The sequence below is a fragment of the Nematolebias whitei genome, chromosome 21 (genome assembly GCF_014905685.2).
Source record: "Nematolebias whitei isolate Nwh7 chromosome 21, NemWhi1, whole genome shotgun sequence".
In the NCBI taxonomy this organism is placed as follows: domain Eukaryota; kingdom Metazoa; phylum Chordata; class Actinopteri; order Cyprinodontiformes; family Rivulidae; genus Nematolebias; species Nematolebias whitei.
In genome coordinates, this window is record NC_056518.1 from 18,490,183 (window position 1) to 18,500,117 (window position 9,935).

A 9,935-nucleotide genomic window follows, 5' to 3' on the forward strand; every position below is an offset into this window, starting at 1 on the left:
TACTTTTCACAGACATCAATGAGTGCCTGCTGCCTGGGATATGTAAGAACGCTGAATGTCTCAACACCAAAGGAAGCTACAGGTGCACATGTAAACCAGGCTACATGTTGGATGCTGCCAGGAGCCACTGTGTTTGTAAGTATTGCTTTGTTTCCTTCATTTAAAATTGTAGGCCCAGTTCTGTTTTCTTGGCGTTTCTTGTGGTGCATTTGAATATAACTTTAACTTCCCTCTCCCAGCGGACAAGGCAGTATCTGACCACAGGGCTTCATGCTACCGGTCAGTTTCATCAGGAACATGCTCTCTGCCACTTGCTAATCACATCACCAAACAGATTTGCTGCTGCAGCCGTGTTGGAAAAGCCTGGGGAGATGAATGCGATCGCTGCCCTCTGCCAGGTTCAGGTACAGTACGAGAAACTACTTTGTGCTGCTGCTGAGAGAGTTTGCTTTGTCTGCAAAGTCAAATGTCAAGGTTTGGTTTTATTGTACCAGCTGAGAAACCCTTTTCCTAGCTAAATGCTTTTGCAGAAATGAAATGTTATCTCACACATGTGCTAGCAATAATAGGTAGAGTACAAGCTTAGAGTATTTACTACTCAGTCATCATTCTCCTCTCTGCCAGATATGTAAAGCATTTCAAAATAACTAAATGTGTTTGGAGTGGAAAAGGACCAAAAACACAACAGTGTTCACATTTTGGAGGCAGCATAATGGTGGGAGTGAGCCTTGTGTTATCACTCCAACCCTCAGAGAGAAATCCCAATAAAACGCCAGCAGAAATCCATACCTTTGCCAAAAGAAACATGGGAAGTAGTTGTCATCTTTTGCTCCTTCCAGATCTAAACTTCAAAGTCTCAGAGAGAAACAAGCAGCTTTTATGAAGTGTATATGCTTGCCAGTGATTCATAGAGGTTGTGATAGATCAGATATTTCACACAGACCTCCATGATGCTGCTGGACATAAACACAACCTTTGATTATTTTAGATAGTCTGTTGCATGGCTGGACAAGCTATTACAGCTGTGTTCGGAGCAAAGCAGCAAGGTTGATTACTCGTCACTTGGTAACAGGAGTTCCTTCATTTAATCCAGACCCTCTGATGTGGATCTTCATCTTATATATCCTCATTTCCCTTCACTTTAGTTTCATCATTCAGTAGCCGATCATATCCACATTTCCTGCATTTACACGAGCCACATGTCTGTCATTACTCATATCTTTATACCAGACTCTTCTGGCAATGAGTTGTTCGTTTCAGGTCAGGCAGGGGACACAAAGCCTCTCATTTGTAATGGATTCACCATTGCTGAGTTCTGTTGACCTCAGACAAAAAGAGGTGCAGTCTCCCTCCTTTATCTAGCTGCACAATGCTCCATTAGCTTCTCACTCTCACGCTTCAGCACTGAACGAGTTTGAGGGTCAGTCTGAGTTAAATGATCCACTGCTTGCCTCATTTACATGGGAGTGTGCGATTGTTACAGTGTGCAGATTTACTCCAATATTTCCAAATCCTCTCACTGATCGCACTCTGACTCACTGACAGCCAACTCATTAAGTCTGCTACAATTAAACAATCTCCTTTACAACAATAAAAGTAAGGCATGCATGTATGAATGGATGTATGGATATATGGGTGGATGGATGGATGGATGGGTGTTTGTATGGATGGATGAATAAAATACAATTAATTGCACAGGTTGGTTATTCATATAAACAGTGACTGCCATTTGGTGGTCTGCAGGCTGTTTTGTGCCCAAATATTTATTGTTTTTGGCCCATAAAAATTGTTTGTGCTCTTACTACAGAGATGATGGTTTCTATCACTTATTGTTAGCTTTTGACTTTTTGTCCTACAGACCACTTCAAGGAGATCTGCCCAGTGGGTCATGGATACACGTACTCGCGCTCAGATGTGCAGATTTCTCTCAGACAGCTGGAAGAAGATGAGCTGCAGAATACAGGACTGGCACTAGACGAGCAATACTCTGAGTTCCCATCCTCTCAGCCTACACGGCATCACAACCACAATCAAACACCCCAAATACCCCAATATCCTGAGTACTATGAGACACCTCAAGCACCCCAGTACCCCACCACTCCACAACATCCTTATCATCCAGAGAGAGAAAGCCCTGGATATCCAGAAGGTAACACTAAACTCTTAGATTTAATGAAATATCCATCATGTTAGGTTTGTTAATTATAAAAATGAACGTGATAACTTATTGTAATAAATAGAACTTGTAACGTGGTATTACTAAAGCATGAAAGGACTAGAATCTTTAGGAGAATTAAAAAATTAACAGGATGTTTTTAATATCCTTGGATGAATACTTCCATTATTTTTGTATCTTCCCTTCTTTAAGATGAAACCCTTCTGGACTTCACATAAATGCAAAAAAGTTAAAGGCCACACGTTTTTAATCTTTAAGTTTTCCATGAATGTATCATATTGATTTAATGCCAGTGAGACAGTTTTACTGGCAAGGCTGGGACATTCTGATTTATTTGAGTGCACGCGGTTCTTTAAACATTTTGTGATTTTTGTCTTCATTATTAGAGATCTTGATGTCTTTGTGTTTTCATTTCTTCTTGGCCAGTAGTCTTCACTGCACCTCAAATGCAGAATTTATTTTTGTCTGAATGGAAATTTCTGCTGCTAGTCCATTTGTTCTTAGATAGAAAGACTGCAAGTAAAAAGTTTGAAGAGAATAATAGGTATTTGTGCTTGTTAATGTGAACAGCATGCCAATTTTTACTATTGATTAATCTTTTTTTGTTTGTTTATTTGTTTGTTTTGATGCAGATGTAGAAATTCTGGTCCCGGTGAGTTTTATTTCCATTCTATCAAGCTCTTGGCAAATGCATTTGAAATGATGTTTTTAAGAACAACATACCAAAGCTATGTCAGCTAATGGATTTTTTGTGATTATATAACAAATTCAGACCACATTTTGGTAGACACACGGAATTAGCATATCATTAATCAACAAAAGCAAACTTGAATGAGAACATGGTGATGAAAAATGCATTCCAAATTGTTACTGATGGGTAATGTTTACTTGTTTTCCAGCCAGCTGTTGTGACCGACTCACCGCCAAAATATCCAGGTATTTTATTTATTGGCTTTACTTATACTATTATTACAACATGGCTTGTTGAACAAGGGACCCCAAACTGTTGTTTAATGCCTCTTGTGGTTTGATTTAACATTTGAGTCAAACCCAAATGTGTTTTCCCTTGCACAGTGGTGGCAGTCTCGGTCCTTGTCCTCACTCCAGTGAAAACATTGCCATTAAAGTCTCAAGTTTGACTATGTCCGATGAGTCACCCTGATTTATTTTGGTTATTGTAATGTTTTAGCCTGGAAAGAAGAGTGGCTCATTTTTTATCCTATTAAGTAATGGGAGGCAGCTGAAGCGGTTTTTGCTGGGAAAACAAGCAGTGTCTTGTTTTAGCTGCAGAGAACCATTCATCCATCCATCCATTTTCTTTTTTGGGGGATTCCTCCACTTCTCCCATTTTGGGTGATGGGAGTCACTGGTGCCCATATCCAGCCATCACTGTGCGAGAGGCAGGGAACATCCTGGACAGGTCTCCAGTCCATTACAGGTCCACATAGAAACAAACAAAACAATCATTCCCACTCTCACACACACCTAGGGACAATTTAGAGTTACCAATCAGCCTAACATGCATGATTTAGCTCTGTGGGAGGAAACCGGAGTACCCGGAGAAAATCCACACATGCACGAAGAGAACATGCAAACTCCACCCAGAAAAGTCCCTGGCTGGGATTCGATCAGGCGACCTTCTTGCTGAGAGGCAACAACTCTACCACTTGATCCCGGTGCCGCCTACAGAGAACCAAAAACATATTTTAAAAAGAGTGTTAGTGAGTCAATAACACATTAAGGATACTTATAATATTCTATATAAACCTTACTTAATGCAAAACTCATTTATATTATATCATAAAATCATCTTGCTCATCATAACCCCATAATAATTTTACTGCATGTTCATATAATGAAGTAAAACATTCAGTATTCTAACATTTAATAGATGTTTATGTTAAATCAACCAATAATAAATACAGGGTATGACAAAATTAGCTAATGTCCACAAAAAAATTGATAAGCTGTTAGTGTAACCAAACATTCAGTAATCAGTGTGTTCATACCAAATTGTTAAATATTTGTTTACTTTTCTTTCAGTGCTTTTCTAATTTAGTTTATAACAAACATTATTTTTTAAACTGAGAATCTCATTTTGAAAATTTATATCATATATATTTTTTTAAACATTCAACTTGATTTTGGGCTTCCTTTCAGGAAGTAAACAGTCAGTATGTGTTGTCTGTAAAACATTGTGCTTTATAAAACTGAGCACAGGTGTCCCTCAAGGATGTGTGTTAAGTCCTTAAACAGTGCTGATCTCTCTTAGACTCTCCATGCCACAAACTTGGCCGAGACCACTTCACAGAGGATACATTTCCTCTCAAGACTGAAGTTTATACCTTTATCAAGGCAGTATTATGAAAACTGAAGTATGATAGACAAAACTCTAAGATATGTGGTGAGAATGGCTGAGAGAGTCATCCAATCTCTTTCATATTTCATAAAGGAACACATATTTTCTTTTAGTCAATTTTATAAAAAGCACTCAGTATTGTGAGAAGTCCTTCTTATTTACCCAGAAGATGATTAACTTCCTGTCATCTGGAAAATAAAAGCTTCATTTTAGTCTTTTTTTTGGTTCTTAAATTTTTCAGAATGAACAATGGTTTATTCCTCTGGTGATAAAGTTGTGAAATCACTACATACCATCAATCAAGAAAACAAATTATGTTTTTGTGTATGTAATTAACATTTATAAAATGACAAAATACTTTTTCATTTGTAGCATATTGATTAATGGAGGAAGTAACAGTAATTTATGCTTTAATTGATAATATGTTCAGTTTGAAGGGATCAAACAAATTCATAGTGGGTTGTTCATTAGTTCTTGGTGAGCATTAGTACATGTATTAAATAATCTTGAGTCATGCAGGAACTAAAGATTGCTTAAATTCATGATTATTGCATTTATTATAAAGTTTTGTCTAGCTAGTTTTATATGTACTCATATATGTGCTAGTTCTTTATGGCCTGCCTTATTTCTGTTTCTAGAAACCTCTCCAGACTTTCCAAACATCAACCAGAGGCCAGATTCAAAGGAAACAAACTTGAAAGTCACTGGTAAGACATGAAGTAAAACAAATCTATAAAGGAAATAGGTCTAGCCATACTGGATACCTCTTTCAACTAAATAGGCAAACGGTTATGGAACTGCAGGACTTTGACACATAAAAGGAGTCGAGAGTTCAATTCTCAATTTTTCATGCTTTCTGTCAACAGCTGGCAGACCTAGCGACACATCTTATAAAGCATTTTTGTAAGCTTACCCAAAGTAAAGCCTGAGAGAGCTTTATTTGACCCTGTATTTGAGCCAAATTGGCTTCAAGTTGACGTGCAGCACAGAGGGTGAGAGGGCGCAAAACCAAGAAAGTGTTCGCCTCTTGGAAGGGTACGCCATCCTGATTGGACATAGACCAGATTTATGAAAAGTGAAAGGAAGAGACAAGAGACAGGATAAATGTAAATTGGGTGACATAAACATTGTGTGACAAAGCGATTGAGGGACTAGATAAATCTAAGTTGTGCTATAGAGTGTTTCAGTCTGTAGCCAGCCACTGGAAGCCAACATGTTTTATCTCAGCACTTTTGAGTAGAATAAGACAAGAACAAAACTAATGTCAGGCTCTATGGTGCACGACCTGTTTCTTGACTCAACTCTTTGTAAGAGTGCCATACCACCTGTTAGCATACTACACTGCTGTAAAACCACTCCTCATCCAAGACTCCTCCTGTAAAACAGCTAAATGGTTACCCACGGAGAGCAACATGTGTTACTGGAATGCTGTTTTTCATTTTTTACAACCTCTTTAACGTTGGGTCAGAAATGTTATTGTCTGTTTTCTGAGCGATGGCTGTGCATGTCTTTTCGCAGGTATTAACAAGTGTGCAACTTCACCAACAGTATGTGGTAGAGGAAAATGTGTTCCTACGCAGAACGGTTACACTTGTAACTGCGAGGCAGGATTTAGGCTCAGTGCACTGCACACCAACTGTATTGGTAAGTAAAAATATGAGTAATAGATAGATATTTTGATCAAAAAACTGTCATTTTTAGTGGAAGATTGCAAGTTCTGCCCCTTTAAGAACATTTGGCTTGGATGGTTTATGCTGATTTCTCCTTGTTCATAAATTTTTTACAAGCCTTTATAACTGCTTTTAAAAATATGGCTCTCAAAAAGCCAGTCGTTTAAATTTATTCTCAATCTGTTCAGAAATACAGACCATTTCAGGCAGAATTGGCTACTTTAACGTAAATGTTATATTTAACTGGGGGGAACATTTTTTTCTTCCTGTCTTTTTAGTATGACATTGTTTATAGAATTTACATTATGGATAAAAATTCCACTTTTTTAGATTACAGTATAAGATAGTAAGTTTGAAGTAAGATGGAACTTTGGAAATCATACATGGCTTTTACAAGGTCTCCCTATGTGTTTTAAATGCATTTGTCTTAACAGTGGATCCCCACATGGCTTACATTATTAGAGCTTTCATTTTACGTACCCTGACTGGACTGTTATATTTGTTTTAGGGGTTTATATTTATATTGTAAATGTATCAGTTTATTGTCTTTGTTAATTGGACAAACTGACAGACAGATCAGAGCTGTGTATGTGTTTGGTCAAAATGCTACAGCTGTCTACTTTACCTCTTCACTTGCAGATGTGAATGAGTGTGAACTGGACCCATGCAAAGGGAAGGGCCGCTGCATAAACAGCTATGGCTCCTACACCTGTCAGTGCCATAATGGCTATAGCCAGGTGATCACTCAAAACAAGAAGTTCTGTCAAGGTAAGACACTGTCCAGTTTGCAGTAGGAGATGTAATGTTTCCTGTGCAAACTCAGCCTGCTCTTAACACCTCTTTGTTAGAGCACTGCAAGTTCTTGTCCATCAGCACTGCTCATTTTAAAAGCATAATTATTGCTATGGAACAAAACTCTCTTTGAACTTTGTCTTGGTTTTTGTTCAACTGGCAGACATTAATGAGTGCAGCATGCCCAACAAGTGCCAAAATGGCAAATGCGTCAACACGGAAGGATCTTACACCTGTGAATGCAACAGTGGCTACTCCAAGTCTTGGAGAGGCCTCTGCGAAGGTGAATTGCATGCATCAGCACAAACGTATGCCCTCTGATTCAAGTTCACTCAAAGACACAGCTGTAGCGTCATCTGTTCATTCATTCCATGACAAAGGGTTGTGTGTCTATTTACCAGCATTTCTATTCAAACTGCCTCTTTGTTTGACAGAGATGCACAATGTTTGAGTAACCTTGTTGTTGCGACAACTAATTCAAACAATGTCTTCATTTTCCACTTTCTCCTCAAACAGATATAGATGAGTGCCGAGATTCCAGCTCGTGTCCCAACAGTATCTGCGTCAACACTGTTGGCTCCTTCCAGTGCCAGGCTTGTGGCCCCGGATTTAGGCCCATCAATGAAAGATGTGTAGGTGAGCCAAACTCCCAACCCATCAAAGCAGCTGGACCACTAACACCTCCCTCCTCCCTCCAAAAAGTCCTGAAGGTGTTTCCAACTGCTTTATGGAAACAAGCTGGGTTTCCCTCTGACACAATAATGGTTTCCTGTGTTGGGTAACATTTACGCTGATGTAACTGCTGCTCTTTGTTGGCATTATTGAAAAGTCCAAAAGGAGGCAGCATGGCCGCAGCCCATGCTGTTTAAGACCTGTCAACAGCTTATGATGCAGTGCAGCTGACCAAGTAGCACAAGATAAATTATATTCGCAGCCTTTGGGCATTTTACTCAGAAGGACTTATTCATTCAACCTTTATTTAGACAGGTTAATCCCATTGAGCCTCGGGGACTCATTTACAAGAGAGACCTGACTCTCTGACTACTGATGTGCACGAACATTTGAAATTAAATTAAGTTTTTGTTTTGCGGGACGTTACATTGGATGTGTATTGTGGAACATTTCTGGAGCCACATTAGTGTTAAAAACTCCAGCCATGATGGTAATATTTGTTAGTGATTCTTTGTACAATATCTGAACTCCTCCACTAAGCACTCTCTGCATGTCCCTTTTATTGTTTAAACTCAGTTATGATGTTATTGCTGATTATTTGATATCACTGATTCTGTAAAAAGAATATTTATAATACCTTCAATTTGGGAGAGCATAAATATTTTTTCTTGGCCCCAGCCTCGAACAAACAGTGTATTATTGTTGGAAAGCTCTACTGCTGAACCCAGCAAAGGCAGACGTCTTTATTACCACTGCTGTGGTAGGTGAGGGAAGTGAGCAGTCACAGGAGACGTAAGAGAGGTCCAAAGGGTCAACTCCCTACTGCAAAAAGGTCATGGCACGTAAACAAACATTTCCCTGCACCCATGATGTTGTCTGTGGTCCAATTTAAAACTCCTAGGGATTAGATTTGACTACACAAATGATCGCTGGACTACACTCTGTGTGTTTAAACTAGCACACGCTGAGCTCCCAACCTGAAAGTGGTCCCGTTACATAACAGCTCGACTGGTGTTACTTACCACGTCTCCGCTGTATGACCTTGTGTGCCTTTAATTTGTTTGGAAACCTAAACTTCGCTCGTATTCCAAAAAAAATGTTAAAAACGTATAGACAAATGATGGAAATTACAGAAAGTAATTTTAGTACTTTTTTTGGGGCTTCATAATAAGTTTTTCTGGGATTTTTGATGATTGATACTCTTGTTTAAAGCTTGATGAGCCCCTTGCTTCAAAAAAAAAAAAAAAAACACCCCTCGATCCTCTATTGCTATTCATTTTAAGTAAACCTGTTTTGTATAAACAGAGAAATTATGTAGATGAGGGATAACAGTGGAGGTAAATGTTTTTACTCTTGACACAGGCAGCATTCACTGGACTACAGTGTACATTTGACAGTGGGAGTCACATAAAACAGGATGTATTGGCACTGAGTTTTCAGCGTTTGCTTCAGTCAATTGACAGCAGTAAAGCACAGTAGTTTAGGTCCAATTGGGCGAATCAGGGATAAGCCTAATTGTTGCCGTGATAGAAAAAACAGCTCCTTTTCCTTGTCGGGGCTTATCTGGGAGGCCTGATTGATGCAGAATGACTGCAGAAGCAAAGTACTGGACCACACTGACAGACGTCTGGCATTGCCTGTGGCTAGAAAAACAATACCAGCTCTGTGACTCTCCTGCGTTGTTTCACTGTATGTTCACGTCGTGTGTCAAAATCCAGTATTATCCTTCCTTCAACTTTTTTTTTCTTCGCAAACGTACTTCCTCTCTCCCTTCACCCTTCCTGTTTGAGCGTCTCCCTTTCTTTCTGTCACCACAATGTCAGCTATTCCAAAAACAAGGAAAAAACTGCTTTTAACACTTGATAAATTTCATTGTTAAACAACATTTCTACAACTAATGTGTTGCACAACTTAAATTTATGTGTGCGCTGTTTGGGCTCATAAAGTAGAAAAAACTAAGTAGTAATGATTTCACGATTGAGGTTTGGGACATAACTTAATGAGAGCTGTTTGCAGTTATTTTTTTGTACTTTTTCCCTTTAAATTGTAAACCATTCAGGCTAGAGGTGCACCGATTGTAGTTTTCTGGCCCATCACCGACACCGATTTCTAAAAAGTCTGACCTGCCGATTCCGAGTTTGGGCGATACCGATTTTGTTTTATAAGCAACACTGTCAGGTGTTATAAGGTCACAATGAACCTTAAATTTTCCAATATTATATTATTATTATTATTATTATTATTATTATTATTATTATTATTATTA

At 38.7% G+C, this 9,935-nt stretch overlaps 1 protein-coding gene across 1 annotated transcript in view; it reads left to right on the forward strand.

Annotated features, from left to right (window-relative positions):
* Positions 1-9,935, forward strand: part of LOC119427394 (latent-transforming growth factor beta-binding protein 2) — a 90,211-nt gene that overhangs the window by 56,941 nt on the left and 23,335 nt on the right. The window contains exons 11-20 of the mRNA XM_037695001.1: positions 13-135; positions 240-404; positions 1,859-2,149; positions 2,809-2,828; positions 3,076-3,112; positions 5,174-5,242; positions 6,054-6,179; positions 6,845-6,973; positions 7,161-7,280; positions 7,514-7,633. Coding sequence (XP_037550929.1) covers positions 13-135; positions 240-404; positions 1,859-2,149; positions 2,809-2,828; positions 3,076-3,112; positions 5,174-5,242; positions 6,054-6,179; positions 6,845-6,973; positions 7,161-7,280; positions 7,514-7,633 — 1,200 coding nt within the window. The remainder of the gene's footprint in view (positions 1-12; positions 136-239; positions 405-1,858; positions 2,150-2,808; positions 2,829-3,075; positions 3,113-5,173; positions 5,243-6,053; positions 6,180-6,844; positions 6,974-7,160; positions 7,281-7,513; positions 7,634-9,935) is intronic.